The sequence below is a fragment of the Pinus tabuliformis genome, chromosome 1_1 (genome assembly GCF_031772625.1).
Source record: "Pinus tabuliformis cultivar Carrire ecotype Pingquan chromosome 1_1, CPIR1, whole genome shotgun sequence".
Lineage (NCBI taxonomy): Eukaryota > Viridiplantae > Streptophyta > Pinopsida > Pinales > Pinaceae > Pinus > Pinus tabuliformis.
In genome coordinates this window covers 889,947,865-889,960,897 of record NC_142297.1, presented here as the reverse complement: position 1 = coordinate 889,960,897, position 13,033 = coordinate 889,947,865, and the positions used below count along the sequence as shown (strand labels likewise).

The window sequence follows — 13,033 nt, the reverse complement described above, 5'->3', positions numbered from 1 at the left end:
TACCTTTGAAGCAGAGACATACAGAGTCGGCTCCGGCGATGGAAGCTAGCAGAGAAAACCTTGAAGAAATCTCTGAACACGGCCCTTGGTTTTCTTTAAAGAAGACACAAGCCTTTGGACATATGGTGTCGATTTCCCCCAGCCGCACTTAGCGAGCTTCAAAATCTCCAGGCTTTTTTGAAAAAATTCTCAGATACATCATATGATAAATTAATACATGTGATTCGTGAACATCAATTTCACAAGGACATTAATATAGTATCTTTTGCCCTACATCATTTTGAAGGATGAACCTCTTTTGAACAGAAAAATTATGAGCATCACAAACTCATTTCAGCAACATGATTGATACTAGGGAAGCAGGTATACTAGGCGTCGATGAATCATCCCACCCTCCAACTCGTGGAAATGGAGCAGGTGCTGAGTCCCATCCATCAACAACAATTGGACCTGCAGCACCAGGCCAGTCAGACACGGCCAATGGAGGCACAACAGGGATTGCACTAGGTTCAGTGACCCCCCATTGTGCCTCTGGAATATCAGCACCCCACTGATCTCCTGGAAGAGCGAGAGAAGGTGCTATATAGTTAGTAGTATATTCAGTGCCAAGGGATTCTTCCTCTCTGTGCTCCTTAGTTTCGTCGGCCTTTTGGTAGAAGAACAAATCAACCATGTCCCATTTATGACCAGGAAGGATGGTTCGTCGCATTTGAAGAACCATTCTTGCAAGCATCCAAAACAGGCATCCAATGCTTGGTTTTCACTTCTTGTTGGCAGATATCCCAATATCCACATGCTTCATGGCTGAATCCGTGCCACAGAAAGCAATGGTTGGAATATTACCTAGGGTCGCTTCTCTTATGGTCTGAGGGTCAGTTCTTGGATCAGTGAGGATCAACAAATGAGGCTCGTTAAACAACGTCTACATCTGATTTGTAAACATTCCAGGGGTGTGCCTGCTAGCTATTGCATGTGCTCCAGTGTATTGAGCAAACTTCAAGACAACACGCTGCACATACGGCCTTGCAGGATGCACAATAATATCCTGTGGGTTTTCAATTGCAACAATCACCCTTGCAATGAGCTGAAGCTTTTCCCAAGTCTTACCTAAATTGAATTGATGATGAATATCCCATAAGAACGCCTCTTGTACACATAACGCTCCATCTGAAAATGCGACTCTTGTACACATAGCACCATGACATCAAGCATCATCTTAATGTCTGCCTCCTGAGAGAAACCACCCGTCCTCTGTTCCAATTTCAGATCTTCTGCCTCCTGCACAATTCACTTTTACTCTCACACTTCCTCCGATCTTTTGCAAAAACTAAAGCATGAGTAAGCCCGCTTGAAAACAAATTGGGCTTCAAAATTGTTAGAAAAATAATTTTAGTATGGCAAGGGAACTCAGAAATCAGTTGCGGCAAAGTACCCAACGGAGTACCCAAGGTCAACTTCAATGGTGGAAAGGTAAATCTTAGGTTGTGGCCAGTATATCGCAACCACATAGGGACTTGATTAGAAAACAGAGTAAAGTAAAGAAGTTGCGGAAATTTAAGTGTGAAAGATTAATGCCATAACGCAACTAGCCACATTTTCTATTATATGTTGAAACATAAAGAAATACATTCGCATATAACTGAACCCTGCCGCTCCTAGTGAAAAACAAAACAAGCTTGCTGCAATTTATGTATCACTGGGTTGTGGAGTAAATTTCTGTAAAATTGGTTTTCACGCACCCACCAATATTTTCTCTCACAATTTTCTCCTCACTACCTCACATACTCTGGCTCCCCAACATGCCCAACATTACAAAAGACTTTTACTTGCATATTTATGGTAACATATAAATTTGACATTAATTACATGACAGAGAAAATATTTAGTACGCAACATGGGCAAATTTACATACCAAATGATTTTCTAAATTTGCAGGTATTGTGGAACATGGACAACAGTGGCGGAATAAATGTTTGCCCATATCTATTTAATAAACTTCATTAAATGACTGAACTTCTGTGATGTGTTGCGGAATAGTCGTGTATGAATTTCTGTTCTGAGTTCTATCTTTCACCATGCAAACAAAATCACAACGGTGTAGTGGTTGATTAGACAAACATGGCTGTCAGTGTGTTTTGCGATAACAGTGCTATGTGCTGGTTTTTAATTAGTTGAAGGAAGACGAAAATGACATTCTCTCATTCGTTGGATTGAACTACGTTTGGGCATAGAAATGCCATAGAGTAAATGCCTTCGGCCTAATAATATTTTTTTATACAAAAATTTATTATTTAATCGTGTAAACCAGTCATTACCACGATCTCACTTATTGAGTGCATGACTTCCCGGAAATGACCGACGCTGAGATGAGATCCTGGATTGTCAAAGCCTGGAAACCGGTCATCGGGTATGTCCCGATCATCTCCAGTCTCATGCGTGACTGGTATAGCTTTATATTCCTCTCAACTGAAGATGCAGGCAAAATCCTTGGTCGACCCTGGGTCTACAAGCGCAGCTTTCTGGCCTTGCACAGGTGGTTCTTAGGCTTCAATCCGCTGAAGAACACCCCAGTAAACAATCTGATCTGGGTTAAATGCCCAAATTTACCTCTTGAATTATGGACTCCGGAATTCCTGCAAATGATCGGCAATGCCATCGGCCGTTTTATTTATGTAGATCCCTGGTGCATTGGTGAACGTGATAAGCGCATCGCTTGGATTCTCATCCAGCGAACATACAAAGGTGGTTTTCCCGACCACATTGAGATCAATTGGAAAGACCAATCTATCTCCCAAAGATTGGATTACTGGGGAATCCCCTTCCGATGTGCTGCGTGCAAAAAGACAGGTCATCTTGTTAGGAATTGTCCCAGCTCCAAGCTTTACGCTCACAGGAAAAATCTCCGGAAAACCTTCCTCAATGGAAGCAATTCGTCCCCCTCCTCCCCTATCAAATCTGGATCCCTCAGTAAACCCCCCCCTATCAAGTTCCCCCTCTCCTCATGCAATCCCCTCCTTTTACAGAACCCCTCGACGACCCCCCTGTTCCCTCCCCGCAACTGATGGAAGCCCCCCAACACTCCCCCCTGCTTCAAAAGGATTTCTCTGTCGGTACAATCCCCATTCCAATCTCCTCCTCGTCCCCAGGGGCTAGGCCTGACAAAGGGAAGCAAAAAATGCAGTCAGTCGGCCCCACCCCTCCAAATTCCCCTTTCTCCACCCCGGTCAACCTCTTCGACAGCGATCTCGACCTCTCGCAAGTCAGGGAGTCTCTTCAGCTTGCTCCCTTGACGGTTCACAAACCTGGACCCTGCTCGCCAACCATCAGTCCGGCATCAGCCATGAACATCACGATCCGGAAGCGGGGTCGAGGTAGCTCTCGACATTTCAGGGGCAGACCCATAGCATCAAACGCAGACATCCGAAATCTCTCCCTAGTCGAAGTCCCTGTTCTTGATGACACTCCCACACAGCCCCTTAGAGCAAGCAAGGCTGCAAACACCCCAAAATGATCTCAATCTTATCTTTTAATATCCGTGGTCTTGGCGTGGACCCTAAATTCAACACGCTAAAGGATTTCTTCTTTCGTTCCAGGGTTTCAATAATTCTTCTGCAGGAGACGATGCATGGAAAGGAAGAAACTCTGTCTTATTTCTGCAAGATGCTGCCATCCTGGCATATGGCTGCCATAGACGCCAATGGCCTCTCGGGAGGCATGATCTCTCTTTGGGACCCGACTAAGGTCAAGGCGAAGGCCTACAGTTGCTTTGCAGGAATACTCATCACAGTCTCCATCCGGGGCATAGACTTTCCTATCAACATTCTTAATCTATACGCCCCTTACAAATCCCGTATCTCCTTCTGGCACAGGGTGTTCACCTCTCACCTCTTCAATCTAAACAGTCTAATCATAGCAGGAGACACAAATGCTGTATTATCCTCAAATGAGGTATGGGGCACAGGCAAGGTCAATAGCTCCCTGGTGGATCTCATCTCCACAGAACTGGTAAACAGGGATATGGTCGACGTTCGCCCAGTTCGGAATAGGCCGACATGGTCAAATGGCAGAACAGGGAGGGCTTACATCGCTAAACGTCTGGACAGGGTCTTCATCCACCTCGGCCTCTTACACAAATTTGGTCTTCCAAAATTGTCCGTGGAGAATATCATGATATCCGACCATTTCCCCATCCACTTGACGTGGCCAGGCAGGATCTTCAAAACAGGCTATTCTTTTAAGTTCGATAATAGCCTCCTCCTCGACCCCGCTTTTAATCTCTTTATTCAGAAAGCCTGGAAAGACATGAAGACCCGAGAGCAATCAAATTACATCTTCTCCACTTTCAGAGAGAAACTATCTCAACTCAGAGTCCTGGTCAAAAAATGGCAATTCAATCGACATCAACAAGACAGAGCGGCTCTCAAAAGGATCCAAATGGAAATTCAGTCCTATATGGACTCCACAGATTTTTCCACATGCTCTTTTGAAAGGAAGAATCGCATCTGGGAACTCGAAAAGCGCAGATCTTCTCTTCTAAAACAGGAAGAAGCCAAATGGCGCCTCAAGAGCCGAGCCACTTGGCTCGAATTGGGAGACAAAAACACAAAATTTTTTCATAAATTCGCCACCGGCCGCAGAGAAAGGAAGTTCATCTGGAAAATAAAGGATGAATTCGGAAATGAGGCTTCCTCATAGGGAGATATCACTTGGCTTGCTGTAAATTTCTTTAGCAAATAGTACAGCCGATCTGGCGACACCACTTTCAATGACATCCGATGGGCGATTGAACCTATGCCAGTGATGTTTGACGATGCTATGAATGAAGAAATCTCCCGTCCTGTTGACGAAGATGAGCTCCTCCGCGCCATGAAAACATTCAAAAGGGACAAAGCCCCTGGCCTAGATGGCTGGACTATTGGCTTCCTTATACATTTCTTTGATCTCTTTAAAAACGATCTGCTGAGTATGGTCTTCCCCTCCAAACACTCTGGTCAAATTCACAGCCATACATCCTCCACTCTCATAGCCCTCATCCCGAAAAAAGATCACCCCGATACCTTCTCAGACTTCCGCCCTATCTCGCTCTGCAATATCTGCTTCAAGATCATCACTAAGATAATTGCGCTTAGAATCAAGGATTCTCTGGCCCGCCATCTCTCTCCAAATCAACATGCCTTCCTCAAAGGCCGTATCATCCACGACGCCGTAGCATCCACTCAAGAATGCCTACACTCCATTGCTGTAAATAACACCAATGCCGCCATCCTAAAAATCGACCTTCACCGGGCTTTCGACGTCATCGACTGGGCATTCCTTCAATGTCTTCTCGCCAAGATTGGACTTTCTCATGCAGTTATTCGCTGGATTATGGGATGCATTGAAAACGTCAACTATGCGATCCTGGTCAATGGACAACCCTCACATTTTTTCAAGGCTGAGCGGGGCCTTCGACAAGGCTGCCCCTTGTCCCCCCTCCTCTTTATTCTTGCAATCGACGCCATGAGCCTCCACATCAATCGCGCGGTGGCCTTGAAACATTTTGCTCCTATTAAAATCTGCAAGAACATCAAGATGTCTCACAGCCTCTTCGTGGACGACGTTCTCATCTTTGCTATGCTCTCTTTGACCACCTGGATCTGCTTCAAGTCCATCCTGGATCGTTTTCACAAGGCAACGGGATTGGCCATGAACAAAGCAAAGTCTTTTCTTTATTATAATGATGCCGATGACCCCCTTATCTCCCAGATTGCACAGATCTTCGACATTACATATCGGCCGCTTTCAGAGGGCATTAAGTATCTCGGGTTCAGATTGAAGTGCCGCTCCTACAAGTCGGAGGATTGGCGCTGGATCGTTGACCGCTTCCACAAGAAGCTAGCCGATTGGAGCCTTCGCACTCTCTCCTTGGGAGGCAGAGTGGTCCTTGTTAAATCTGTTCTCACTCAGCTCTCCGTTTTCTGGGGACATCTCTTCTTTCTCCCGCCATGCATAATATCTTCTATAAACAGAATCATTTCCTGTTTCATTTGGGGCGCGAAAGCTGAACGCTATAAAATCCATCTTTCCAAGCTCGACTCTCTCTCTCTGCCGAAAAACTATGACGGATGGGGCATTCTGAATATTAAAATTTTTGGCACAGCTCTAATTTGCAAATCATTGTGGAGGGGAATTTATGGATCCGGCCTTTGGAGTGACATTGTCAGGCAGAAATACCTTAAAGGCAGGGGAATTGATTACTGGTTCAGGTTCGACTCTATTGGCACCAAAAGAGGCTCTACTATCTGGTCAAGTTTTCAAAGGATCCAACGATATTTCCTCAACAATCTGAAATGGAATATCCACACAGGCAGCAAGATTTACATTGGGCTAGACTCCTTTGCTGGCTTCAAGGGAACTATGCAGTTTCCCCCTCCCCTTCTTTTTTTCCTTCGAAGATTGGGCTTATATACATGGGATCAAATCATAAAGGAATGGGATGGCCCCCAACCTGTACTCCGGGACGCTGATGATATCAACCTCCCTCTTGACCTCATCCCCCTCTAGTCTGACCTCTCAATCTCCCTCCGGCGGGGTGGTCTTCTGCGCTCCAATGTTGCTGATCATCTTTCATGGTCTCTCCCTTTCTCTACTCCACATGCTATTGTAAAAGATATATACGCAGATCTCATTTCAGTTTGTGCTCCAGCATCGCGGCGCTTTCCAGTCTTCTGGTGGAAGATCCGCTGCCCTCTCAAGGTCATTTTGTTCTCCTGGTTGGTGCTTTTCAACAAGAATCTAACCTGGGACACCTTGAGGCGGAGATCTTGGCAGGGCCCTAGCAGATGTGCTCTCTACAAGATGGACGAGGAAACAAATTTTCATCTCTTCTTCAAGTGCTCTGTTGCCCAACACATCTGGTATGTCCTTGCAAATTATTTCTCTTTTCAACACCTATGTTTCATCTCTGTGGATGCAGCCTTTGCCTGGTGGGGGTGTCAAAAATCCCTCTGCCCCATTCTCCCCATTACCATCTGGTCTCTATGGCGATGGCGAAATCGGTTAATTTTTGAAGACTCCACTCTCTCTGCAGCTTTTGTCTTGCAATCTGTCTCCGCTCTGTTCTCCCCGGACAGATGATCGATCTCCATGGGGTCTGCTTTTTCCATCTCTTGACATAGGTGCTCATATACAGGTTAAGTCATATGGACGATTTTTCTATCAGATGTTTATCAGAGATGTTTTTCAGATTGCCTTTAGTTCTAAACTGTTTCATGTAAGCCGCACATGAAAGATGATACATGCTGTTTTTTGTGTCATATGGCGCTCCTTCAGATCTCCAGATCTTCTAAATCATTTTGTATGTATATTTACTCAATATAATATAAAGATTTTCTTTCTAGAAAAAAAGAAAATGTGAAATAAATACGAGTAAGAAGTTTCTCGAAAATCAAGGGGTTGAAACCGTGTGGCTCACCATTAAGAAAACATAGTAATGCAAACTTAATACCTTGTTGCAGCCTTGAAAAAAGTATTGCACACGCCTGCTAGTGTTGATTCTTTCTTTTGTTGCCTGCATTTGATGGCAAGTTAATGGAAACAAACTACTACATTGCTTTTGGAGTAAATAGTTAATAATATATACCAATGTATTTAACGATTCAGCGATGCTATGACTATTAGGAGTGAGTGGAGTCGAGCAGAGCAGTATACGCCAAACAATGCTGAGCAGAAAAATACACAGTAAGCCGAGCAATACAGAGCGAGAGTAAGCCAACCAATACAAATAGAGGGCAAGAAACCAATTCAGAGTGAGGGAAATCGACCACGTGCGGAGAAACGCACACTATCTGTGCAAACGAAGGAACGAAAGACAGCAGAATCTGTAAATCGTTTCAATTACTTCAACTGCCACAAAATCATTGCAATTTCATGATTTAAATATATTTTTATTTCATTTATAACGCAGGAGAGCGCTCGAAAAATTAGAGTCTTAGATGTGTTACCCTTTTAATTCAATCATATTCTTAGATTAAATAAACTAGCACAATTACATCAACAAATGTTTTTGATTCTGCACAATTTCATATTATTAATTACTAGCAATTGTCTTAAAGGTACAAAGAGAGGCCGATAAGATTATTAAATTAGAAAAGAGATGTCGGTTCAAACCTAACGATGAGCAATTTGAGTTGGCTTAAACTTTATTACATAAAAGACATAAGTAGTGAACGAAAAATCATTTTGATTGTGCATGACAAAGCATCAAGGAGTTGATGAAATAATGTCATGCATCTATCCAATCAAAATTTATAATTAATGTTCTTGAGCAGTGTTATGTTATGGCTTTATTCAATTTATTATATATATATATATATATATATATATATAAATTTTATTTATGAAATCTATATTATTAATTTAAAAAAAATATTTAAATAAAAACAATTTTGAATCAAAATTTTGTTTTAATAATTTTTTTGAAAATAATAAAAAAAATTATAATTTTATTTTATTTTAATTAAAATCAACTAAAACTAATTAAAACTTAATCTCGACAGGTATAAAAAAATCATAAATTATTAACCCAACATCATATCATTAAACAATCCACATTTATATAAACTTTAATCTCACATTTCTTTCGACCTAAAACATAATAATTGATTGACAGTTTCACTACTGGCTGTCTTTATCCTACTTAGTGCACAGACCATTTTGATATCTAACTAAAATAAAACTTAATAAATTAAAAAGATAATCCACCCACACTCCCAAGTTCTCTTTCAAGCATTTTTGATATCTAACTAAAATAAAACTTAATAAATAAAAAAAAAAAATCCACCAACGCTCCCAAGTCCCAAGTTCCCTTTCAAGCTTCCTTGAATCATGAAGGGTCCCAAGTTCCCAGCAATACTCATATGAGGTATGGTCATCTTTGTTAATTAATTCAAATGACTTGACTCAGATTCCCAAGGTGTTAAAGGCTAACATTCCCTATATTCATGTAGATTCAGTGGTATCTGTTATATCTCGTTTTGTTCCATTGCTTTGTTGTCCAAAATCCGTTGCTGCTCATTGAAGAATGCTGCGATGGAAATTGGCGTGGGAAACTTTGAGGCTTATTGATGTAGATTCAGTCGTATCTGTTATATCTAGTTTTGCTCCATTGCTTTGTTGTCCAAAATCTGCTGCCGCTCATTGAAGAACGCTGTGATGGAAATTGGCGTGGGAAACTTTGAAGCTTAAAATCTGAAGTGTGTTGATACGGATGTTGCAAAGATATTGATGCTTCTCCAACTTTCATAGAGTAACTTTCTCATAATTTTGGTAATATAGAATTTTATTAGTGAATATATCATTTTTCTATTTAATAGACAAGCTGATCCGGATCTAAACTCAGCCTAGTCATCCAAAAAAAAATATTTACAAAATTGAAAACATAAAATTTCAATTCTTTTTTCACTTCTGAGCCAGGTTTTGATGCTTGGAAAGCCAGGATCTAAGGGATGTAGATTTGAAATTTATTTCTGACAAAGAAAGAGGAATTATAGGGTTTTTAGAATGGCAACAATTGCTATTTTGGCTAGAGTTTGGGTTATTGTGCTTGTGCTACTTGGGCCATTGCCAGTAGATAGAGCCATTGGCGTTTCGGTCCCTCTGCCTATCTCACCTGGTGTTTCGGCCCCCACGCTTATTCCAGAAGACGATATGAGAACCCTGCAAACTATAAAGAAGACGGTAAAAGACCCCATGACTATAATATAGCATTTTATTAGTGAACATATCATTTTTCTATTTAATAGGCAAGCTGATCCGGATCTAAACTCAGCCTAGTTACCCAAAAAAAAAAATTACAAAATTGAAATCATAAAATTTCAAATTTTTTTTCGCTGCTGAGCCGGGTTTTGATGCTTGGAAAGCCAGGATCCAAGGGATGTAGATTTGAAATTTATTTCTAACAAAGAAAGAGGAAATACAGGGTTTTTAGAATGGCAACAATTGTTATTTCGGCTAGAGTTTGCGTTGTTGTGCTTGTGCTACTTGGGCCATGGCCAGTAGACAGAGCCATTGCCATTTCGGTCCCTCCGCTTGTCTCACCTGGCGTTTCGGTCCCCATGCCTGTTCCAGAAGACGATATAAGATGCCTACAAATTATAAAGAAGAGGGTAAAAGACCCCATGACTATCTTTATACCTGGAATTTCAATAATAACACGCCTGGGCTTATCTGTAACTTTCTAGGAATAGATTGTTAGCATCCAAATGAAAACAGGGTTTTAAACATCAACCTTCATGGGATGTCTCTTCAGGGTAGTTTTCCAACTGGCTTTGAGTATTGTGGAAGAATGATAGGTATGGATCTGTTGGACAACAATCTATCCGGGACAATACCAGTAAATCTTTCAAAATGACTACCTTACTTGACTTCATTAGATGTCTTCCAGAACAATTTTCACGGTTCAATTGCAGCAGAGCTTGCTAATTGTGCATATTCAAATATAGTTCATCCGCAGGAGAATTAGTTGTCTGGTGAAACCCTTCGAGAATTTCATTCCAATGGATCAAGAATTTCATCTCTATGGATTCTTCTACTCAACATAACAACAACAAAATAGAATCGCTAGGATAAACCATGTAAACAGTCTTTAAAAAAAACTTAAATTAAATTCAAAACAAAGAAAAACACAATGAAAATAAAACACTGTAAAATCCAAAATGCATGGCCATGCAACAAAGAAAATAAACTTGAACAAGAAACAAGGCAAGCCAACGCAATGCAGAGTATTGAAGAAAATAATGAGATGAAAGTGAGAATGTGCTCTATGAGATGCTTAATACTAATCAATGCTTGCCAAAAGCCAGGGAAGAAAAACAGTTCTTGCCAAAAGCCAGGGAAGAAGAATAACAACAACACGTAGGGAAAAAGCAGTAAAAATATCTTCAAGAGTCACATAAAAGAATGGGAAAAAGCAGTAAGGCAACTCAAATGATATTTGGAAAAAGCAGTCACACTTCAAATCAATGGTTGAAAGTGTCTCGCCTGATCCAACGGAGTAGGGTGAAAGTGTTGACGGTTGCTGATGCATAGGAAGGCCTATCGGCCTAATTATTACTATTATTATTTTTATTGTTAACCAAATTTAATAATATTATTGATAAATAAATATTAATAATAATTAATTCAGTTATTCATTATTAAAAGTTATTATGAATAATAATAATTATTATTTTTTTGTGTAAATAAGCTTTTGTATTCACAAGTGTAACATATAGTACAAAACTTCTGCCGAAGCAGATTACTGGCTGCATAGCAGGCCTTACTCGATAGCAACAGAGTGAAACAGGAAGAGAGAACTATAGTAGACATATAGAACCTAGTGCTGCTGAGGAGTACACCACGCAGGGTGACTTGGGCCAAAAAAACTGGCTATCACAGAGCTGGAAAAACAGTAACAGAAAAATATAACAAAGTCCAAAAAAGGGACATGGAAGACTAATCAGAGTTGTTGGGGGGGTCAGGGGCTGCATGCGCCTCACTGTGCCTGGAAGCCTTAGCCTGGTGAACGCACGACGAACCTCCCTTTTTCGGATCAACGGGCTTGTTGTCCTGCTCAATAACTTTCCGGAGGAGTTTGATCAGAACAGAGAGCTTTTTGCTAATTGAATCCATCTCCTGATGCATTGCGCAGAGTTTAAACTCGCTGCTCTCGACCACTGCCATGTGGTCCTTCGTCATCGTGGCTGCAAACTGCTGGAGCGTGCGAAGCTGGTCTGCCTGTTCCCCCTGAACGTCCATTGCCTTTGCCAAGATGGTCTTCATGCGCCATGATTCTGCCTGAGTACGGACGAATTGGGTTGCTCTAGTGCTAGGCTTTCCAGGGTCATGCAACCAGTCGACTTCTTGGCTGAGTTGATGATCAGAGAGCTTGGCTTCCTCTTCCTGCGCAGAGGCCTCCAAATCTATGATTTTCCACTTATTCCTCTGAGATGTTCGTCGCTCGAACAAATCTTGGGCCGTCTCCAAATCTCTGTTTACCGACTGGTTTCGGCTGCTCTCGCCCGCCATGAGAAACCTTTCGTGACTGATACTCTCCTGAACACTAATGCATAGATGGAGTCTCTGCTTCTTAAGCGCATAAAACATGATGCTCCAAGAGAGTGCAGGAGCAATTATATAGAAATTGGTGGGGAGGTTTCGGGCAGGGGAGTGGATCGCGGCGTGTTCATTGCCTGTTCGATCACCATAAATGTAGTTGTGCGAAAAATTGGAGGGGATTTTCATTATTGGGAATGTTTTCCTTTGCCACCTCCTGCTCGGTCTTGAGCGTGCCACGTGTCCCTCCGTCCAGCGCTTCTGCGACGGCCTATGTCATCCTGGATCATGAACCTGTACAAATCCCTGTAACCTGCTATGCTCATTAATGCCCTCAACCGGCTTGTCCTGCGGTAGTTGTTAGGAGTTGATGGCACCAGTCCCGTCGGCCTATCCATATACTTATGAAAATTTGTTAATCGGATTGCCGACCTGCCCTTTCCGCAGCCGCTAAATCTAATTGAGCGAGTTGAGAGCATCGATCTTTTAAATGATGATTTTCCACCATCTGCCAACAGTTGTCCACCATTTCAGCTGGGTGTTCGATCCCGTGGTTAGCCAAGTGGTCGGCGACCGAGTTTGCCTTTCTCCTTACCGCTTGGAAGATGAGGCCTTTCATTCCTCCAAGCAGTTTCCCGATACTGTCTGTGACCATGGACAGGCGCCAGTGCTTAGTTACTTTGCTTATTGGAGTGCCCCCGTATATTTTCTTTGCCACTGCTATGGCAATCTCAGAGTCGCCCTCAATTACTGCGTTTTCTGTTTGGTTTCTATGGAGGATTTTTAACCCCTTTTCCATTGCTGCGAATTCCATTTCGTTATTGGTACCCTCACCCAGCGCTTTGCTGTATATATGGAGAATTTCGCCTGACTGGTTTCGGATGATGCCTCCTATACCAGCTGGGCCCGGGTTACCTTTCGAGGCCCCGTCGAAATTTAACTTCAGAAAACCTTCAGGGGG

General features: G+C 42.1%; 2 protein-coding genes and 1 pseudogene across 2 annotated transcripts; 2 read left to right on the top strand and 1 right to left on the bottom strand.

The window, feature by feature from the left end:
• Positions 1-328: 328 nt before the first annotated feature.
• LOC149217244 (small ribosomal subunit protein uS2 pseudogene) lies at positions 329-1,981 on the bottom strand (annotated as a pseudogene).
• A 370-nt stretch (positions 1,982-2,351) lies between these two features.
• Positions 2,352-3,062, top strand: LOC149217243 (uncharacterized). Its single transcript, XM_089390169.1, has one exon. It carries the CDS (start codon positions 2,352-2,354, stop codon positions 3,060-3,062), a length of 711 nt encoding a protein of 236 aa, XP_089246295.1.
• A 559-nt stretch (positions 3,063-3,621) lies between these two features.
• Positions 3,622-4,695, top strand: LOC149217242 (uncharacterized). The gene has a single exon (XM_089390168.1). It carries the CDS (start codon positions 3,622-3,624, stop codon positions 4,693-4,695), a length of 1,074 nt encoding a protein of 357 aa, XP_089246294.1.
• The last annotated feature ends 8,338 nt before the right edge of the window (positions 4,696-13,033 follow it).